Source organism: Onychomys torridus, chromosome 6 (assembly GCF_903995425.1).
Source record: "Onychomys torridus chromosome 6, mOncTor1.1, whole genome shotgun sequence".
Classification (NCBI taxonomy): domain Eukaryota; kingdom Metazoa; phylum Chordata; class Mammalia; order Rodentia; family Cricetidae; genus Onychomys; species Onychomys torridus.
In genome coordinates this window covers 110,556,895-110,578,553 of record NC_050448.1, presented here as the reverse complement: position 1 = coordinate 110,578,553, position 21,659 = coordinate 110,556,895, and the positions used below count along the sequence as shown (strand labels likewise).

The window sequence follows — 21,659 nt, the reverse complement described above, 5'->3', positions numbered from 1 at the left end:
AATCGCGGCCTGCCTGGCCACCGCCCGCCCGAGCCCGCGAGCCCGCCGGCCGCTTCCGCTCCCACGCAAGCGCAGCAGCCGGGCAGCGAGCGGAGGGCGCCGGCACCATGGTTCTGGACAGCGTGGCCCGCATCGTGAAGGTGCAGCTGCCCGCCTACCTCAAGCAGCTCCCGGTCCCCGAGAGCATTACGGGCTTCGCCCGCCTCACAGGTAACCCTCCCGCCCCGGCCCCGTGCTCGCGCGCCGCCCCGTGGGCTGGGGGGCCGGGAGAAGCCGGCGCGGGGCGGGACGGGACGGGACGGGGCGCCGGGCCCTGGCACGTGACCCGCGTCCCGTGTGCGCCTGTGCGGCGCTGGGCGGCCGGGGCGTGGGGAGGGGTGGCTGTTCCCGGCGGCCCCGCAGGCTAATGCAGAAGAGAAGGTGCGGAGTTAGGAGCGGCGGGTCTCATTCCTAGGCTCACTGCCGCGTGCATACGGCAAAGCACTGGATGTCCCCGTCCCGGGGCGCCCTGTGCGCCCGGGAGAAGTACATTCGCCACGCAAGGCGCGGATGATGCTTTTATAAAGGCAATCAGAAGTGACCTCTGTTCTCGGTGGCCGGTGGAGCCGTGAGGTCACCTATGGAGGCATTTGAGGTCATCTCCAGAACTACAGTTTCTGGAGCAAGTTGAGGGGGAGAGAAAGTAGCCAGGAAGTAGTCCAAGGCTGGTATGATTTCAGAACATGAAATTTAGTGAATTAAGGTCCCGTCTATATGAAAAGGTTCCCACAACTCAGTACTTCGCATCTTGACTGAAAGTCCGCAGATGCTTGAAAGGTTGTGTTGGGTTTGGAGCACTACAGTGTGAAGTAGATCTCTCTACCCCGCATCTCCAGATTGTATAGGATGGGGCAAAATCAGGAGCTCCCTGAATATCTGGGAATGCAAACCTGAATTAAGATAATTCTGAGGTAAGTAGGCTTGATTATCCTGCAGCCTTCTAGAGATAGCTGACTTAAAATACAGTAATTGGAAGGCTGATGGAAGAAAAATAAAATCGAGTCTCTGAACTAGAACATGGAATTAATACCAAATTGGTGAGGGATATTTGGAGACTGGTGTCAGCTCCATTCTAAGGAAATTATTCTGTTTTTCCTTGAGTACTTCCTGCACACAGGTGTGCATTTGATGTTAGTCCCACTCAGAGATGAGGGGTTACAACAGAAAAAAATTGTCATAGATTTAGATGGAGAAACCATCATACAGACTTTAACAAACTTAGGGATTTTTACCAGTGGCAGCTGCTCTGCAGATGAATAGGTGGAGTTTTGAACATTTAAACATTAAGAGATCCCATTGAGTGTATGAACTTGATTAGAAAGCATGGTCGCTGACTAATAAACACTAAAGAACCATGTAGACACCCAAAGTGACATAAAAATTACAAAAAGTAGTCCAAATTTCCAGTTCTTTATAAACATCAAAAATCTCTTATTTTAGATTTTATTTTTTAAAAGTGTAGCATGTAAAGAATTGACTTTCTCCCTTTATCATTTCTTTACCTTAGCACTATTTTAAATGTAATCTCCTGCAATTGTGACAATTACTAATCTTGTACTTTGCCACCACATCCTTGTATAGCTTAACATTTAGAATTCTGTATTTAAAATAATGAGTTGTAGTAGTTAAATGTTAAGTGTGCATAGACAGTTGGTTTTCCCCTTTGAATTATATACCCTTAAAATATACACACTAAATTGGCAATGCAAAGCTAAAGGGGTGTACTCATTTTGTAGCACTGTTCTGCTTTGCCAGTTTCTTCTAATCATACACGTTAATTGGGTTTTTAACAGTCAAAAACGAAAAGTTCTCTCACCTCAGTGTAGGGCAACTTGCATTATACGTGTTGGTTATGACATATTAGTTTCAATTTTTTTATAGCTGAAATGTGCTTGAAACAGATAGTATGACACAGTTTAGTGACTAGAATACTTTATAAGCTTTTTTTCTTAGAGATCCCTCCTGTCAATAAATATTTAATCCTTATTAAAGACATAAAGGAACTTCAGCTGTAACTTCCCCCTCCTAAATCAATGGTGTGTAATGAGGTTCACATTAAAATATTTAATGTTAGGACTGTTTCCTAAAAGTAATGACAGCTGCGATGTCTGCTTTGTTTTGTTTTCAGTCCCGGTCTCCTGTAACGCAGGCTGGCTTCAGACTCTAGCTGAGGATAATCTTGAACTCCTGAGCCTTCTGCCTTCGCCTCCCTCTTACAGGCCCAGTTCAGTGTGGTGCGTTGTAGTAGCTATTTAAGCCCCAATACAGTGTCTACAAATGTAGTTATCATAAGCTGTATTGGTACTTTGTCTAAGAAGCATTAACTTGTAATGATGGCTTCATGAAAACATTCTGTTTTGAACATGACAGTAACAGTGATAGGGTCTGCTTTGGACTACTGGTAAAAACCTTCAAGCTACTTTTCACTCAGTCTCCCTCTTCCAAGTAGATTGTAATCGATAATGACGTTTTCTTGAGTGAGCCACTTGTAGGATCTAGAGTATAGATTTTCATTGAAATAAAAACTTAGAGGACAGCTTTTCAGAAATCCATTTACATGTTTAGGAGACCAAAAGTATCGTTTTCTTCTATGAAAATTAGTCAGAAAGGTTGTAATTCATATTATTTCTTTCCCTATTTAGATTTAGCTGGCTCTCCACCCCACAATTCTCTCCTGATGAATGTGTGTTTTTAGAAAACATACGGAAATTCTAAATTACCACACAGGGTTTAAATCCTGACAATTTTGATATGTCAGAAACCATCTTTCTTTCTGTTAAATTCTCAAAAATAAGGCCGTAAAGGTAAATTAGTGTAATTCTGCCCCTTGGAAGCATATTACATTGACCTTCGAAACCTTTTCTATCATCTTATAAACCTTAAAAGTAAAGCTGCAGGAAGAAAAATGTTTTTCTTCAAAAGTCAGAAAACAGTTTATTTCTAGATTCATAATCTAGCCATGACATTTTGGCTCACATGAATTAGTCCACTTCTTTGAAATGTAACACAAATATTTAAAAACCAACAGAGCCAGGCAGTAGTGGCATATGCCTTTAATTGCACTATTCAGGAGGCAGAGACAGGTAGATCTCTGAGTTTGAGGCCAGCCTGGTCTAGAGAGAGTTCCAGGACAGCCAGGGCTGGAACAAAACCCTGTCTTGAACAATACAAAACGTGTTATTCAGAGTAACACAAGCACACCAGCCTGTAATAAGTTCGTTCCTGCTATTTGTCCAAGGGACCAGTTTTGAACCTGTAATTTCGAAGCAGGATAAGATTGAAAACTTGCATCCACATGCGGTCTTGTTTATGTATATTTGTATCGCCCTCATTTATTATGTTCTTCCAAACTGGGAGCAAACGTCTACCAACAGGAAAATGAGTTACAGTCACAAAGTAGTGCAGTGGTCAGCAGTAAAGAGGAATGAGCTGCTAATTCACTAGACAAACCTCAACAAGTGGTTGGTTGGTTGGTTGGTTGGTTGTTTTCAGACAGGGTTTTACTGTGCAGTCCTGGAACTCACTCTGTAGACCAGGCTGGCCTAAACTGACAGATGCGTTCTCTGCCTCCTGAGTGCTGGGATTAAGGGCATGAATTACCACCACCCAGCGAATGTCCACAACTTTATGTTGAATAAGAGAGTATTTGATTATAGAAATCAGTAGTGGAGGGGCTGGAGAGATGGCTCAGTGGTTAAGAGCACTGCCTGTTCTTCCAGAGGACCTGAGTTCAATTCCCAGCACCTACATGGCAGCTCACAACTATCTGTAACTCCAATTCTAGGGCACTAAAAGACCAATGTACATAAAATAAATAATTTAAAAAAAGAATAAAGCACACTGGCCCACAATGGATTAAAAAAAGAGAGAAATAGTAGAGAGATATTCCAGAGAGATTTAGGGAAAGACTGCTCAGGTGAACAGATATTTTCAGAAACATTTACTGGTGGCTGCAGGGGTGCAAGTTATTTGTCACAGATGGAACTAATTGCTTCCTAGGTTTATTTTACTCTGAATTATACCTCAGTTTTGAAAAGTGGGGCATGGTGAGCTTTCTCAGTAGAAAGGCATGAGTAGTCACAACTAGATAGCTGTTTTATTCCCACGGCTTCTGAAAGACAAGAGTTTGATGGTAAAATCTCTGGAGAATTCTGAATCTTCTGAGTCTTTTGGGGAAATGGTTACATGATTTTTTAGGTTGTCGGTTTTCTTTTCTCCTGGTTAGTTCGACTATTCTTAAAAGCCAGTGTAATTAAGAATGAACTTGGCCTCTGGAGAACAGTTTGGGGCTCAGATGTTATCCTCCATGTAGCCATTTCCTCAGGTCGCCTCGTATTTAGTGAGTCCTGCTCACTAAAAGGCTGGGCAGCTTTCTAGGTACTGGGTACTGTTGTGTTTGTAACAGGATGGGGAGAACTTTAAAAGTTGATTAAGTTTATTGGCCCTTGATCATGAGATAGTTAATATTAGGCTTGAGTTGATAATTACAGAAGCTATTCAGTGATACTAATCCCTTTGCCCCAGCACTAGAGAGAGAGACAGGAGGCCTGCTGAGACAGTATGGAAGTCTGAGACTGGTCTGGACTACTTCCTGAGTCCTAGGACTACGAAATAGGAACCTATGCCATACCCCACACTTGAGTCTTTTCCCTTCCCTCCTCCCCTCGCCTTCAAAACATTATTTTTATGGTGTGTAGGTATTTTGCCTACCTATATATCTGTAAACCACATACATATGTGTGCCTGATATGTGCCTGGAGGACAGAAGAGGGCATTGGATCCCCTGAAACTGGAATTACGGTTAGGAGCCATCCTGTGGGTGCTGGGGATTGAATTCAGATCCTCTACAGGAGCAGCCAGTACTCGAAAGATCTGAGCTGGCTCTCAAGCCCTCGTTCTGCTTGGTGTGGTCACTGTAGCTTAGACTGACTTGGAACTGATGGCCCAGGCTGCTTCACGTTCACAACAGTCCTCTGGCCTCTAATCTTGGCCCACCACGCCCAGCAACAAAATGGTTTCTATGTTTGAGAATAGAAATAATTTTTGTGCCTTAGCTTTAAATGATAGATTTAAAATTTTATAAAGAAAACAGTAATCGAGGTTTTTATGGAATTATGGGTAAATTTGAAAGGAAAAAAAGAGTGACCTAGTTGCTTTTTTCTTTTTAATAATAGCAAATGATTTATTGGTGAAATGATCAATCATGGAGCTTCTTGATAACAATATAAAATAAGTGGATAATTCACCAGAAGCTGGGTTGAGGTACTAATTTTAATTATTCTGACAACAAAATGTAATAACAAATGTCTGACAAGCTCCCGTTATAATGTGAGACATTGAAATCACTGCTGCTCTATCTGACCTTTGGACAACAGGTGGTAGACCTCCCAAAGGACAGGGGAGCAAGTACTAATGGAATGCTGTGTTTGCTAGTCTAGCACCATTATTTCCAACCTCAGAACCTCCCAAGTAGCTGGACAGAAGATACGGCAAGAGGAGAGGCTGCTGGGAATGTGTGATGTGACTTCTCTGGCCCACGTTGTTTCTGAGCAGCACACAGCATCTGAGACTAAAGCTTTGGGATGTGGCTGTAAAGGAGGCAGGCCCCTCAAGAGGGGATGGATCAGTGAGTCGAGAATTAAGTGCTGGGGTGGGTACCAGACACAGCGAGGTTTCTTTTTCACAGCCAAGTCCATTTTAATCTCTTCAGGTTTTTCAGCCAGGTTTAGCCTTCACAACAGTTCTGAGCCAGATGCATTTTAACCATGTTGCCCAAAGTAAATCCAGGCACTGGAGCATGATGTCAGTGGGTAGGCAGGACCTGGAGCAGAACTGGAGGGTGATGTCATCAGTGGGGAGGCCAAGGAGGGTGTGAAGGGCTCTTCAGCTGCAGCTGCCTCCTCTGAGAGAGGGCCTGCCCTAGTTTCTTAGAATATTCTTCTTGAACTGAGGATGTAGTTCAGTTGGTAGATACCTAGTATCACAAAACCCTGCTTGAATTTTCACCACCACGTTAATCTAGTACATGCCTGTGATGTCAGCATTGAGAAACAAGGCCATCCTGGGCTGTAAAGCACCCCGACCCCCAAACACACCTGCATACACTCACACACACACTCACATATATTCCTTACTGAGAGGCATGTGTTTGATGTATACTTGAAATGTCTTTACAATGGTTGGTTAGGGTTGGGCGTGTAACTCAGTGGTACAGTATGTGCTCCCTCTGTGTGAGCTCTAGGGTTCGAACCCAGCACCAGAAGGAGCTGCTCTGACCTTCTTTTGGAATATTGCTTGTCCTTCATGTTGTTTGTTTTCTGCCTTGTTTCCCTGGTGATGCCCGTTCTTCTGCCTTAATCTTGTTAGTTATTATAATTGCTGGTTGTAGAAGTCACATAAAACTTAGGCCCCTGCTTAGTAATAGTGTAAGTGTGTTCTGAGTTCATTCTTAATTAGAAACAGGTCAGTTTTTTTTCTTTCATCAGATTCTAGCTTTAAATTAGAAACAGAAAAAAGAAATTGCCTGAGCTCCTTTATTAAGAGAAAATTTTAAGAAAATTCAACCCTTTTACATTGAAGTGCAAAGCAAGTGTTGCCTAACTGGTTTTGTTGTTGTTGTTGTTGCTGCTGCTTGTTTGATTAATAGATGGATGCAACTGTCAGCCAGTTCTCTCTGTGAGGTAACCTACTTATAGCCAAAATGCATTTCCCTCCAACCTCCAGTCTCCTTTAGACTTTCACCTTCTGATCCTGGCTTGTTTCCTCACCCTTGACATTTCTTACAAAGATGCCTCCTTCCCATAAGAGAATAAAAGCTTACTCTGAGGAAAGCGCTTCACTGTAGCTCTAGACGTGGCCACTGCCTTGATCCCTCCATGTCCTTGTAGGCTGGATGTAGCAGGGGGAGTTGGCATCTCTGGCCTGCACAGCCCCCTTCACTCAGACCCTTTCAAAGGGAGCCCTGCCTGCCTTCCGTTACGCCTCTGCTGTCCTTCAGCATGGCACTCCCCGTGCGCCTTTTGCTGTTGTCTGTGGACCTCTACTCTGTTACCTTCTTTAAGGGATGGTGACCTGTTACTTCCTCCCGCTGTGTATGTGGTCTCCTTCCGCTTGGAGGGGCTCTCTTTGGACTTTTCCTTGGGGAAGGTAGATTATTTCATACATTAGAGACCTCCTTTCATATATAAAGTCAAACCAGGAGCTTCACTTGTTTTAGCTTATGTTCTGTAACTCATCACCCACCAAGACCTATTGAGTCCACTAACAGGCCGGGTGTGGTGCCTGCTGTGCCGGGGCTACTCGGGAGGCCCAGGCAGGGCGATCTTGGACTAGTCAGCCTGGACTACATAGCAAGTTTCAGCCTGGCCTGGACTTCATAGTGAGTCCCTGGGTCAGATCACAGTTTTCAATTTCTAAAAGACAATGGGAGTTTCACAGACCTCCTCCAAGTCTCTGGACAAGCCTCAGAAAATATACACACACTGTTTATCAAGTTTTACAGAACCTCAGTATGGATTATTTTCCACCGTTTACCCTTTTTCTTTTTTGATGATCTCCTATCTCAGGCGCAGGTGGGATTAATTTCTTTTGGACCCTGTCTTTGTGGGTATTTTGTTTGTTTTTGTTTTTTGAGACATGGTTTGTAGCCTAGGCTGGTCAGGTCCTCCTCTGCGGTCCTTCCTCATAGTGCTGGGATTATGAGCTTGCACAACCACACCAGGTTTGTTATATTTTCGATAGGATTCTCAAAGCCTTGTCCTTCTCTGCTTTTCCTCACGGCCCTCCTGCTATCCATCTTCCATCAGATTCTAGCTTTGGTAGAAAGGTAAATTGTCTAAGGAGATTTACATACATCAGTGCTTTCCTATCATGCACAGGGTAGATTCCTACCTACCTTTTGCATATCAGAACTTGTCGTCATGTGGCACCTGCTCATGCCTTTAATCCTTCTCCTCTTCCACTGTATTCCAGAGATAGCACCGCATTGAGTTTCCCTGGCCTTTGGTGAGTGTCCTGGCTGCACCTTGCCTGCAGTTCTCTGTAGGTATGCTGCTCCTCCTTTATTTGCCTGTGAGCTCTTCTCTTACTCATCATTCAGAAGGCCCATAGAGGTGGCAGAAGCTGAAGTTTTGTTCATCTCAGCAATGAATTATCGCTTCTACATGGCTGATATGTAATTGCTCATATTTTTCAGTATTGTAACCCTTTTTTATATCTCTGATTCCATACAGATGGTAAGCTCTTTTGTGGCAGTTCTGTCTATAGTTTTGGTATCTTCAAGACCCATCACTACTTCACCTAGCATGTTAATGAGGAGGGTTCTGTTAGTTTTAGAGGTCTGAGAAGCTTTTTTCTTAACCGTCTTAAAGCCTTTCTCTACCTTAATTTTGTAAGCTCTAGAGAAAGGTAAACAGACACAATAGCAATCATCTAAATGCCAATTTGATAGAGTAAACTCGGTTTAACTGAAGTTCACTGTAGCATCTGTCTGTTTATGCTCGTCTGCTGAGGACTGGGAACTGGGGTCTCTTGGAGACAAGATGGACGTCTATAGAATGTCGCTTCATAGTTGACTGTCACTGTTTCCTTCCAGAAGTGCTGTGCAGTGTTTGCTGAAGGAGACAGGCTGGAAGGCTTTACATGGTCTCTGCCTTGAATGTCTGAGTCTTTGGCTTCCCACTTTTCAGGTCTCTGCCCAGTTTCTTTCTTTCTTTTTTGTCAGAAACCTTTCCTGGCTCCCTGACCTGAGGTTGCGGTCAACTCATTACTGTGCCACCTGGTTGGTTGGTTGGTTGGTTGGTTGGTTGGCTTGTTTTGTTAATTTCATGTCACCTTGTTTATTTCCTTCATGACCCTTAGTGCAGCCTGTGACTGTATTATTTGTTTTGCTTCCTTATTGTCTGCCCCTCCTCTGCTTCTCCATCAGCAAGCATCCCTGTTCCTAGTGCAGTAACCAGAATGTGGGGTTCCTAGTAACTGTTGTTCTTTAACCGAGTGAACGGTTGTTGTTCCTGTTTTGCAGACAGATGGAGCCTGGACTTAGACTAAAGATAAACAGTGGTTGAGGTGTTGGCTGCATTGCTGTTCTGTCCCAGGCACTGCACTGTGTGCTGCATGCAGAGAAACAGCCAGCAGCTGCTGTTTTGCATTGCGGTGTCTCCACAAAGTGGGTGCTTAATACGTACACAGCAAACCTTAAAAACAACTTGATTGACAAGGGGAAATTCATGAGATTTTATTCAGAAAGTATTTATTCTGCACTTAGATTTTTTATGTGTGTGTGCATGCTCATATATATGTGTGTTGATGCACATGTATGCACATGCATGTGGAGGTCAGAGGGTAACCTTGAGTGTCATCCTCAGAATGCTGTCCACCTCCTCTGAGACACAGTGTCTCATTGGTCTGGAACTCACCAAGTAGGCTAGACTGGCTGGCCATTGAGTCTTCGGGATCCTCTTGTCTCAGGCTAACGCCGGGATTACAAGCCAAGGTTCTGGGGACTGGACTCAGGGCTTCAGGCTTACAAGACAAGCACTTTTACAGACTAAACTATCCTAACCGTCTGCCCTCAAGTCTGTAGTCTGAAACAGAAGGCGGGTGGGGAGATGACTTATGGGGTAAAAACACTTGCTCAATTAGATCGGCTTATTCCACAGTGGAAGGAGGACTGAGTCCAAACGTTTGTTCCCTGACTCCACACGTGTCCGGTGGCAAACTCCCAAACCTCATACACACTAATAATAATAAATCAGAAAAGGAGGTTTGTAAGGTATAAAAGCAAATGTTCCGGATTAGTAGATGTTACCTGTAGATAGAAAGAGCATACTTTATTTTAGGTGATGTCTTGAGATTTGTATAATTTCAAAACTCATTGTTCTGAACATTCAAGCTAAAGAAACTGAAGTATAAATTATGTATGTCTCAGTAAAAAATAAATTCGTATAAATTTAGGTACTGAGCATACAGTGGTGACCCAGACAAGTAAGGCCTATGCTCTCGTACACCTTTATTGTGGTTGGAACATGTGGGAGGTGAAAGAAACCATTAACATTGCATGCTCTCTTCCAGAGGGCCCAGGTTTGATTCCCAGCACCCCAGTGGGGCTCACATCCATGTGTAACTCCCATCCCTGGAGATCTGGAGCCCTCTTCTGGCCTCCATGGGCACTAGACATGCAGATGGTGCACAGATGTACATTCGGACAAAGCAGCCGCCCCCCCCCCCCCCCACATCTTTTACAGTTCTTCACAAAACTTTTCCAAATGTCATGATGGAATTGGAAAATGATAAAATAATCTTATATGTTAAAATGTACGATATGGACTATATAGATAATTAAAAATAAAAAATATCCCAAAGTGTTACCAATTCTCGATATTATGATTTTGAATAACTTTAGTTTTTATTCTTTTCTAAATTTCATACTATCCATGTTTTATAACTCTAAAACAATAAAATTTAAAATAAGCATTATAAGGGCTGGAAAGATGGCTCAGTGGTTAAGATCAGTGGCTGCTCTTCCAGAGAACCCTGCTTCAATTCCCTGCACACACATGGAGGCTCACAACTGTCTATAACGCCAGTTCCAGAGGATCCAGAATCCTCACATAGACATACATGCAGGCAAAACACCAATGCACGTAAAAGAAAAATAAATTATATAAAAAATGCATTATAAGGAGTATATATCTTCAAATTATTTCATGTACTGTTTATAATTAGTGATCCCCCCTCCCCAGAGTAGATCCAGGACAGGCACCAAAATTATACAGAGAAACCCTGTCTCAAAAAACCAAACCAAAACAAACCAAAAACAACAAAGGAAGAGTAATTACTAAGCTGATGTAGTAGTTAAATAGATGTTAGTGGTTAAATAGAGTCTTCAGAACAGTCTTACCAGGAGAAAACGTTGCATTTTAGATCTGTGAAGTTTGATTCTGTGACTCAGAACAGGCTTTGGATTTAGGCTGATGAACTAATCCTGCTTAGCTACATTTTATCTACAAGTAATAAGAGAATAATATTAAAAGGATGCAGTTGTCAAAGCGTGTTACATGAGTCGGTTCAGCTGCACTCTGGAACACAGCCCATCACTTCTCATTAATATGTGTTAGCATGCTTTGGTGCATGATCTTTTCTTAGCTAGGCTGTAGTGCCTAGCAGGGTGTGGGGTAGGTCAGCAAGGGCACCCAGAGGTGATGGGGAGTGCTCTCAGACCTTTGAGAACCAGTCTACTTGCATTGTTTGTACCTCCTGTGTTCTAAAGACCGGCTAGATACTCGAAGAGGTATTTAATAAGTATCTTTCTTTAAAGATTTATTTTATTTATTGTGTATAGTGTTCTGTCTGCATGTTTGCCTGCACGCCAGAAGAGGGTCTAAGATCTCGTTATAGATTGTTGTGTGCCACCATGTGGTTGCTGAGAATTGAACCCAGGACCTCTGGAAGAGCAATCAATACTTTTAACCTCTGAGCCATCTCTCCAGCCTCAATAAATATCTTAAAATGAAAATATTCAATATGTAAAGGTTTCAAGTCATCAAAATAGTCTTTTAAAAGGATTTTTTAATTTGAAAGTAAGTTGAAATATTTGAGGGTATATTCTGTCTGAAGTTACAAATCAGTAAAATTTTTGTGGAATCTCCATTGTATGGTTTTAGACACGGTATGAAGGAGAAAAGAGTAGAAATGTTTTCTAAACTTAATAAGACATTTTTGTTCATAATTTATGTTGACTATAAGTTCAGATAAAAGTAAATACAAGCACAGATATTCTTAGCAGGTATCATGAGATAGGATATTTAAAATAGTACCTGGTCCAAAAATTTCAGTTTCACAAATCGAGTTAGCCTACAGATAAGATGGTCCTTAGTAGGGCTGGGTCTGTTCTGTTTCTGCAGTTTACAGATAAGGCAGACAGGTTCTGAGAAGCATAGGTCAGCACACGCTAGTGAACTTGACAGTCTTTGGGTTCCTTACCAGAGCACTGCAGATTCTGACACCCGTGTGCACGTGTTTAGTTTCAGAATGGCTCCGCTTACTGCCCTTCCTTGGCGTGCTTGCGCTCCTTGGCTACCTTGCAGTCCGTCCCTTCTTCCCGAAGAAGAAACAGCAGAAGGATAGCTTGATTAATCTGAAAATACAAAAGGAAAATCCCAAGGTGGTGAACGAAATAAACATTGAAGATCTATGTCTCACTAAAGCAGCTTATTGTAGGTGCTGGCGTTCCAAGACGGTAAGATACCCACTTACACATACGGGAAAAAATTGTTGGGACTTAGTTAGGATTGTTTCAATCCCCACTTTTGAAATTCTGAGATTAGGGGTTTTTCCATACTGTTCAATATTCAAAGCTGATATTCCCAAGTTCAAGTTTGCCCCTTTTTGCTTGATAGCGCCTGAATTAGAAGAGAACAGAGAACAGTGAACTCTGACACTCTCATACTGCTCAGCATGTGTTTAGAGCAATATATTTTAAATAGTTCTGTTTGCTGTTTGTTTGTTTGTTTGTTTCAAGAGTGAGTAGTTAAGATTTAATGGAAAGGAGCTTAAACTTTGATGTCAAAAAAAGTAATTACTAAAATTAGATGTCAGTCTGTCAACTTGGGCAGTTCAAGCAAATTGCCGGCTTGGTTAGGTTTGAGCCAGTTTCTGTGTCTCTGTCTCTATCAACAGGGTCTCACTATGCAGCACGAAATGGCCTAGAATTGGTGGGATTCACCAAGCCAGCCTGGAGCTCAGACAGGCCCTGCTTGCCTCTGCCTCCCGAGTGCTGGGATTAAAGACCAATATGGCCACCCTGAATTACTTAACCTTTGCTCTCTGGTTTGAAGATTTTGTTTTGTTTTTTCTTCTTCTTGTTGTTTTTTTGTTTTGTTTTTTTCAATCTTCTCTACAGGTATTGCAGATATTTTTGAAGATTTAGTGAAATGGTACATGTAAAATAGCTTATATAGTGTAAGCTAGTAAACGCCAGCACTAGCAACATAGGTTTTAATGAGGACAATGAATTTGGGGTGATAAGTATTATAATTGGTAAAAATCTGTTTTGTGTTTGGTGGAGGTTATTTGAAACTTTAAGTATAATGTGTTTGTTTGTTTGTTTGTTTGTTTTGTTTTGAGGCAGGGTTTCCTCTATGTAGCTTTGGAAGCCTGTCTTGGAACTCTCTCTGTAGACCAGGCTGGCTCTGAACTCACAGAGATCTGCTTGCCTCTGCCTCCCGAGTGCTGGGATTAAATTTGTGTGCCACCACCGCCCGGCTTGTTTCATTCTTTTTAACAGCAAAGTTTTAGAAACAACACAATAGGCCACAGTCAACATACAAGAAGTCACATGATGGGAGAGTGGGAAGTCAAAACAGATCATGTTTTTAAAAAATATTAAGTGTGGAGATGGTTCTGTGCATTAAGTTTTTGCTGCACAGGCATAAGGGGGTGGGGTTGGGGGACAGCAGAGACAAGAGGCTCCCTGGCCAGCCAAGAGTGAAGTTACAGGTTCCATGAGAGGCCCTGTCTCAAATGAATGTAAAGTAATTGAAGAAGACATCACTATGTCAATCCCTAGCCTCCACATGTGTCCCCATGGGCAAAGCATGCTCACCCTGTGCACAGACACCCAAACATATAATGACATGAGGTCCTGCTTTAATAGAAAAAAGCATATTACAAAAGGATCATAATTCATTTTTAAAAAATGACTGTCACAGTAAATTCAGAGGAAAACCTATAACAAAATACTGATTATAACTATATTTGGATGGATTGAGCATTTAATAACACATCTTTAATATTTTCACAAACTTTACACTATGAGTTTTATAAGAAAACATTGTAAAATTTTACTTTGAATGTACATTTCTTTTTTTAATTTAAGAAATTAGCTCAAACATAGAGCTCCATGGAGAACAAGAGCTATTTTGACCCCTTTTTAGACTTTTATACTCACTGAGCTGGATTCAGCCAAAGATTTTGGTTTGGTTTTGTTTGTTTGTTTTTCTCTGTGTAGCCCTGGCCGTCCTGGAACTGGCTCCATAGACCAGGCTGGCCTCAAACTGAGAGATCTGCCTGCCTCTGCCTCCCAAGGGCTGGGAAAGATTCTTCTTCGTACTTATCGTTGCCTGCCTGCAGTGTGGAACGGTGGGGTGGTAGGTGTCTAGTCTGTCAGGAAGCTCACTGATGAGCTCTGCTTGTAGTCAGCGGCATGCTGGCTTCATGAGCACTTCACAATATCTCTGCTTCGGGAATCCTGTTGTAAAATAACATTTGCAATTCTTTTCCCCTTTTAGTTTCCTGCCTGTGATGGGTCCCATAATAAGCATAATGAGTTGACAGGCGACAACGTGGGTCCACTCATACTGAAGAAGAAAGAAGTATAACAGTAGCCATTTAAGACGGAAACCCTTGTAGTATTTCTCATTTGTGTGTGCAGAAGAGTCTTTGGAGGTTTTAGCTCTCAGTTCTGGTTGAATAATTATTTCTGCCAATTATTTTCTTGCTACACTACTACTTATATTTGATACTTTATATATTCAGTCATTTATATAGAGATCAAATGGTCATCTCATTCTGGAATCAAGAGTTAATGTGTCTTTCAACAATAAAGTCGGTACTTTGGATTTTAATTAATTGGGAAGTTAAAATTTGGTCATGGGCCACAAGTTATTTCTTTGCATATCAGTATTTCAACAGAATGTATATATATTTTTAAATTCTCCCCTGCTCTTTTAAATGTATTTTTGTACTGTTTTGTTTTGCTCACTTGAAGTAGTTTGTCATTCTTTGGCATTTGTGGAACTCTGCTGTTTTTAGATGAATTATGAAAAATATTGCCATCAAGAATTTCCTTTGAGGCAATAAAATCCCTTGTGTTACGGAGATTTTTGTCTCATTACTATGATTATCCCAATTTCTAAAGTAAATCAGATATAAAAATGTTCCAGTAAGAAAGTTATTTACATCATAAAAAATTGATTCACCTTACAAAAGCTTGCTCTGTATGTGTGTGTGTGTGTGTGTGTGTGTATGTGTGTGTGTATGTGTGTGTGTGTGTATGTGTGTGTGTATGTGTGTGTGTGTGTGTGTGTGTGTGTGTGTGTGTTGTTGATAGCTTCGTGGTAAGAGCACTTACAGCTAAATTCTACTTAGGAACTACAGTTTGAAGGTCAATTATATATAAATGTATCTGAATTTGCTTGCATTAAAATGACACAGTGCATTGCTCAATTACTTTTTCTCTTTTTTGTAGTCAATTATAGAGAAACAGGGCAACAGGATATTAAGTCGCTTGTAATCTTACGTTGTTGTTTTTGTTGCATTAACTTCACAAATATAAATATAAAATATTTGTGTGCATAATGACAGGAAACAGTCTGCCGTGGCATATGACACAGCATGATCTGCATGTACTGCTGACGACGATGACTTGGAAAACAAGGCTTATTGCTTTTACTTTCCATTTCTCTCCTGTTTCCCCCATCCCCTCCCCACAAAAATTTATATACTTTAAAATGTTGTTGTTGTTGTTGTTTTGGTTTGGTTTTTGGTTTTTGGTTTTTTGAGACAGGGTTTCTCTGTGGAGTTTTGGTGTCTGTCCTGGATCTCACTCTGTAGACCAGGCTGGCCTTGAACTCACTAAGATCCTCCTGACTCTCCCTCCCGAGTGCTGGGATTACAGGTGTGTGCCACCACTGCCCGGGTAAAATGTTTTTTTTTTTTTGGTTTTGTTTTTTTTTTTTTTTTTTTTTTTTTTTTTTTTTTTTTTTTTTTTTTTTTTTTTTTTTTTTTAACGAAGACTTTGAATAAAATTGTCAGACACAGTTAAGCTCTTTAGGGCCACCTAATGAGACCTTTGATTGTGTAAAGATAGATGGGATGGAGCCAGCATTGCAGGAAGCATAATGCACAGATGGATTCCACGCCAGCTGTGCAAGGAAGGAAGCCATGCAAGTGTTCTGGCAAATACTGCAAACAGCAGCACCAACATGTAGCATGAATCTTAAAGGTACTTGTTAATAAAAACAAACCTGAGGCCAGTTATTGGGGTGATTGCTGGAAGATCAGAGACACAGAACAAGCCACAGCTATCTCACCTTGCTAGTTCCTCAGGTGATCCTATTTCCTCAGGCTGGAAGCTTCTGAGTCCTCCTTCACATGAATCTCAGCTGAACTGTGTTGCTCCAAAGCCTGAACACTAACCAACCAAATGCTTAACTAACTACATGCTTTACTCCTTTAGTTCCTGTTCCTCACACCTTATATACCTTTCTCTTTCTGCCTCCGCTCCCTGGGATTAAAGGTTGGGTTTCTGGGATTAAAGGCGTGTGTCTGCCATGCTGGCTGTGTCCTTGAACACACAGAGATCTACCTAGCTCTGCCTCCCAAGTACTGGGATCAAAGGTGTGCACCATCACTGCCCAGTTTCTGCTCTGGCTTACTCTTCCCACTTTCTAGCCACCATTTTTGGCTTTGTTCTAGTGGCTGTCTGTTCTCTGACCCCAGATATGTTTATTTCGGGGAACACACAATATTTCAAGGAATACAATACCCACCACACCAACAACAGAACCACTCATTTCATTTTCTGGCTCCTAAGTGAAATACACACCATGAAGGGTAAAATAAGGATATATAACAAAGGGTGACGTTTAGTTTAGCACCTGAGTTCTGCCATAAAACCATGTTACCTCCTGGAGCAGAGGGAAAGTATGACAGTTGAATTTGGGTCATTTGTCAAGTCTGCTGGGCTAGATGGGTCCTCCCTAGGGTTTCTTATTTATTTAATGAGCACATAGTGAGCCTGGTGCCACATATGCAATGTGTTCTGTTCTCTTTCATTAGTTAGTATGTCTTGAGTTTGGGAAAGATGAGTGATGGCAAGCCAAGCCTCCATGCTAAAAGGAAAATGATTACAAGTCAACTTATCACGTAATTAAATTACACTGACACATTTTATATTCTTAATGTTTGTGTATTGTGAAGTGTGAATAATATTGAAACAAATAGACATGTTTTAGAGAGACTTATTTTTATTATTTTATGTGTATAAGTGCTTGTCTGTACATATGTATGTCTGTGCACCATGCACATGCCTGATGCCCAAGCAAGGCAGAAGAGAATGTTGGGTCCCTTGGAACTGGAATTTACAGATGGTTGTGAGCCACCATGTGAGTGTTGGGAACTGAACCCTGGTCCTCTGCAAGAGCATCCAGTGCTATTAACAACTGAGCCATCTCTCTAGCCCTGCAAAAATTTTAATAAAATGAATAAATACACTTAAATCAAGAGGTAGTGATTAGTTTGAGCCAGAAGTCAAGAACTGGAATGTGAAAGGAGTCATAATATTATGAAAGTCGAGTGGTGCAGATTTGTTTTTGTTCATGCAATTTTATGGTACAGGGGGTGGAACCCAGGGCTTCACCCATGCTGGCAAGAGCTCTTTACACTGAGCTCCCTTTTGTGTTGTATATTTTTAATAGTATAAACCATTGAAACAAAATACAAGAAAGTTTTCATTACAGATTTACTGGCAATTTTGAATTATTTATAATTTTAGCCCACTATCAGGGGTCGCTTTAGTTTTATTTTACATTACAATTCTCATGTAATAGCTATCCATAAACTATTAAAGATAAAATCCACTCAGTTCATGATGTTTTCTTGTTATTTGTCTATATATGTGTGTATACACTTATGTTTGCAGATGTGTGGACTTGTGAGCATGGAGACCAGAAGTCAATGTGGGGTATCTTCCTCAATTGTTCTCTCTGAATCTGGAGCTCAGGGATTGAGCTGGACTGGCCAGCCTGATGAGCCCCAGCACTCAGGTTACAGTTATACATTGCAGTGAGCACTGGGGATCAGAACTCGGGTTCTCATGCTTGTGGCAAGCATCTTACTAACAGCCATCTGAGCCTGTCGTCTTTTTCCATGGAGGTACAGGAGACAGGCTTCAATCTTTATGGTAATAAAGCTAAGAATTATTGAGAATCTGTACCAGAAATTACTTTTAGCATGTACTGGGATCATAAATGTATCTCATGTCATGGCAGTGAGTTCCACTGCGTGATCGTACCTTTCTCAGACCAACAGCAAGATCCCACAGCTAGAGTTGGAAAATGTCAGTGCTGGAGGAGCTTTCCAAGGTCCATGCCCAAACTCTTAACTCTTCTTCCTGCCTACCGCTGGGGTAGTAGTAGAACATTAGTCTTCTCTGGCTGTGAGGTTGGTTTTTGTTTTCTGAGACCATTTATTCAGGGCCTCTAAGTGTCAGATTAACCAATTATTTTTCCACAGTTGGTCACGGGACTTTGGAGGTAAAGTCCTCACCAAAAGGTTGGATACCTTGTCTCTGGTCCTCCTGCTTCTCTGTCTGTAAAGCCATTTACCGCTAGTCACAGCAACATTCTTTTAAAAATGTTCCAGTTGCCATACTTTCTGTTTCACAGGAAGCAAATTTATTGGAAATTGGTAGTTTAAAATGAAATGATCAACTTTTAATTTTGTCAAATAAGAGTAGTGAGAAAAGTGAAATTTTTTTCCAGAAGATAATTTTAGTGCCCTGAGAGTAAAATGGTTTTTTTTTTTTGTTTTTACTTTAGAACATTCTAAGTTGTTCCTATGCCCAGAAATCCACATCTGGTAGCTGGCTGGTGTTTTAATAAGCTTTCACATGAACATTAGCGTTGCCATCATCTGCAAATTCACAGAATTCTATCCTATGGACCTTACACGGGCACTGAATAACCAAACATGTGAGTTGATAAACCACTTGGTTCTTAAAGTATGCCCTGAGTGATTTAGGACCTTCAGGAGACAGCTTTGTTATTACTCATGACTGTTGTGAGGGCTACCTATCCTGCTGACTTAGAGAACTACTCATTCCTCACTCAGCAGATAAGCACCACCCTTACAGAATACCAGGCTCGAGGTCAGTGACTCAATCGTGTGGATAATTAAGCGAGTTGTGTTGTGGAAAGCACATCACAACTCAGCTTTGAGTTTGCTACCTCACGGTGATTCACTGAAGTGCTTTTATATTTGGTAACCTAATTTGTTAATAAGTTTATAGGAAGCCAATTAAGCTAGCTACTGATCTGTATGATTTTTCTCACAGTCTTTGATTAGACGTGTGCTTAGACTGTATTCCTAAACAAACAATTGTAAAGCTCCACTCTAAAAGATGAAACAAAAATAGGTAATTGTTTTATTTGATACCGACCCTACATGTTTAACTAATTGCATTTCATTCGTCTAGATTCACCAGGGGCTGCATCACCTATAGGAAAACGCCCAAGGCTGGGTAACTGTGCTCACAGTGTTCCAAAGCCAGTCAGTGCCTGAACCCTCTTCCGTTGTCAATCTCAGCTCTCCTTCACAGCACATCCCAAGAACTTCGTTACCTTGTTCTGTTCCTAAACAAATCACCAGAGTCAAGAACCTTCTCTCCAGAAACAGGTAAACAGTGAACTATGACTGACTGCCAGTAGGAAAGATTCCAAAAAACCAAATGAAAATTGAAGATGAAAGGCTCGTAACTTGAGAAGATGGAACCAAGAACCATGTATCTCAGCCCCTGAAGACACCTCCATGATCAAATTATACAGGCAGTGCTTCATGATAAATTTGCACGAAGTAGTGTGTGATAGTTGAGAAGGCAGGATGTTACATTCACTGATACTAGTGCCCACTGTGAGTTAAAAGTTTAGTGCTTGGCAGGCTATATCAGGTGTCCAGGATGTCCGTGAGAAGTGGGGGCTTTATTGCAGGAAACCCCATTCAGTTGAGACATTTTCAGACTTACTTACTAATTTACCACATATTTTAATTTCTGAAGACATGGCAAGATCCAAATCTGGCAGGTGGGATTTAAATCTAAACAGCGCTAGAGAACTTGCCTACTTCAAGGACAATGGAAAGTCCTGATTCGAGGCTAGGTGCTCAGCCATTCTTTGTCCCATGCCTTCCCTGCATGCAGATTGGGTTAGGGAGGACACCTGTGGCTGCTTTGTCACCTCAACTGCTCCATCTGACCCCATGATTTAGTTCCCGTCATGGGCTTTGACTGGAAGCTTGTTTGTTATATGCACCAAGTCAACTAGTTTATCTTTTGCAGAAGTCTAGTTTAGTGAAGGCATGAAGCAGTCATTAAATGCAACACATACCTTGGGAAGTGCATATTATTAGCAAGTACACATTCCTGTACTGTTTGGTAAGGACACTGAAAATATGTGCAGAAAGGCAATAAGAGGGTTTTGAGCCAAGGATGGCATCACTAACTTTGCAGGGGTTTAAATGCTCAGATTCATTGTTTACTAAAACAAAGTGCAAAAACATGCTTTAAACAATCATGGGGAAAGCATATTTGTGACTATTTTCTTGAAACATTAGTCAAATGGATCAGCCATGATAACCATTCTTTAGCACTATAGTGTTGTAATTTCCAAAAACTAGAAAAGGGAGGAAGTTGGTAAATTGTGTAATTGCAAAGAAGAACTTTACACTAGGAAGAAAATAATCTGTAAACAGTTCAGTAAAATTTCCGTCGTGGCACCTTCACTGCATTTCCTGCATGAACACACTAGGCTAGAGGAACATCAGTCACGTTCACTGTGACAGAGTTAAGAACAAAGCTTAGAAGTACAGAACTCTGAAGAAAATGCTCCTGGGAAATGAGGCAAAGTTAGATACCTTTGAAGTCGGTAGCAAAGAACTGGGAAATCTAAAAGAAAATAGACAATCTAGAAAAAAACCATCTGACTTATACTGACCCCAGCAAGGAAAAATAATGTTGTTTGACCAATTACCAAGCAGAAAATGGAATGTGTATTTTTCAAATACATAATTCAGGGTTCTGGGGCTATAGCTCAAAGCACTAGCCTAGCTTCACAAGGCACAAGTTCTGTCCCTAATGCTGAGAAAAAGCCTAATAATTAAGGTTGCAAAAAGAGGTTACATCAGCATTCCTTGTCTTCTTTATTTCAAGAGAAGGTCTGCCCCTGAGCTTATGATCCTTCTGCCTCAGGCTCATAATACTGGTATTACAGGTGCCACCACATCTGGCTGTCCTCCAATTGTAAAGAAACACTCCATTATTTATTCCACACAGCTAGTATAGAATTAACATGAAAACCTGCAAAAGAAACAAGCAAAAACCCACAGAAGTAAACCAATCTCATTTATGAATAGGAATGGGAAAATAAACCAGTATCGAAAGGAATAATATGTTTTGGTAAAGAGCTTGTATTTTAAAACATTTCACTATCAGCTAATGTATTAACAATCATGTAAATGAATTAAAGAACAGAATAGCCACAGCCATAGATGCTGAGAGGAGCCAACTGCCATTCCTAGTGAAGATTTTTATTTTATTTTATTTTTTTTTTGCCAGGGCTGAGGACCAAACCCAGGGCCTTGTGCTTGCTAGGCAAGCACTCTACCACTGAGCTAAATCCCCAACCCACCTAGTGAAGATTCTTAATGGGAATTATCCATTTCCCATCACAAAACGCTTCACATCAGGAACAACCATGAATGTTTCTGCCATTTTTAATGCCAAAGACTATCTTTAATATGTAACAAGATATTAAAATCAACTAATCATTACAAATACAGGAAAATAC

At 41.2% G+C, this 21,659-nt stretch overlaps 1 protein-coding gene and 1 long non-coding RNA gene across 3 annotated transcripts; one reads left to right on the top strand and one right to left on the bottom strand.

Moving 5' to 3' along the window:
- Window positions 1-21,440, top strand: Cisd2 (CDGSH iron sulfur domain 2). Of its 2 annotated transcripts, XR_004945168.1 has the most exons (4): window positions 1-210; window positions 12,063-12,277; window positions 18,639-18,791; window positions 19,295-21,440. XR_004945168.1 is itself a non-coding variant. In XM_036189502.1 (3 exons), the coding sequence occupies exons 1-3, from the start codon at window positions 108-110 to the stop codon at window positions 14,415-14,417; spliced, it is 408 nt and encodes a 135-aa protein (XP_036045395.1). In that variant the 5' UTR covers window positions 9-107; the 3' UTR covers window positions 14,418-14,916. The 2 variants fall into 2 exon arrangements, 1 of the variants encoding a protein (XP_036045395.1); XM_036189502.1 differs by lacking the exons at window positions 18,639-18,791; window positions 19,295-21,440 and adding an exon at window positions 14,328-14,916 and having other exon boundaries at window positions 9-210.
- Window positions 9,142-12,304, bottom strand: LOC118585243. The gene is made up of 3 exons (XR_004945169.1): window positions 12,022-12,304; window positions 10,940-11,042; window positions 9,142-9,847 (listed from the first exon to the last, which is right to left on the bottom strand). It is a non-coding gene; the product is annotated as an uncharacterized LOC118585243 (long non-coding RNA).
- Window positions 21,441-21,659: the final 219 nt, after the last annotated feature.

Coding starts and splice junctions, on each gene's coding strand:
- Cisd2 (XM_036189502.1), top strand. CDS start 108: ATGGTTCTGGACAGCGTGGCCCGCATCGTGAAGGTGCAGCTGCCCGCC. Junction 211..12,062: donor GGGCTTCGCCCGCCTCACAG/GTAACCCTCCCG, acceptor GCACGTGTTTAG/TTTCAGAATGGCTCCGCTTA. Junction 12,278..14,327: donor GGTGCTGGCGTTCCAAGACG/GTAAGATACCCA, acceptor TTCCCCTTTTAG/TTTCCTGCCTGTGATGGGTC.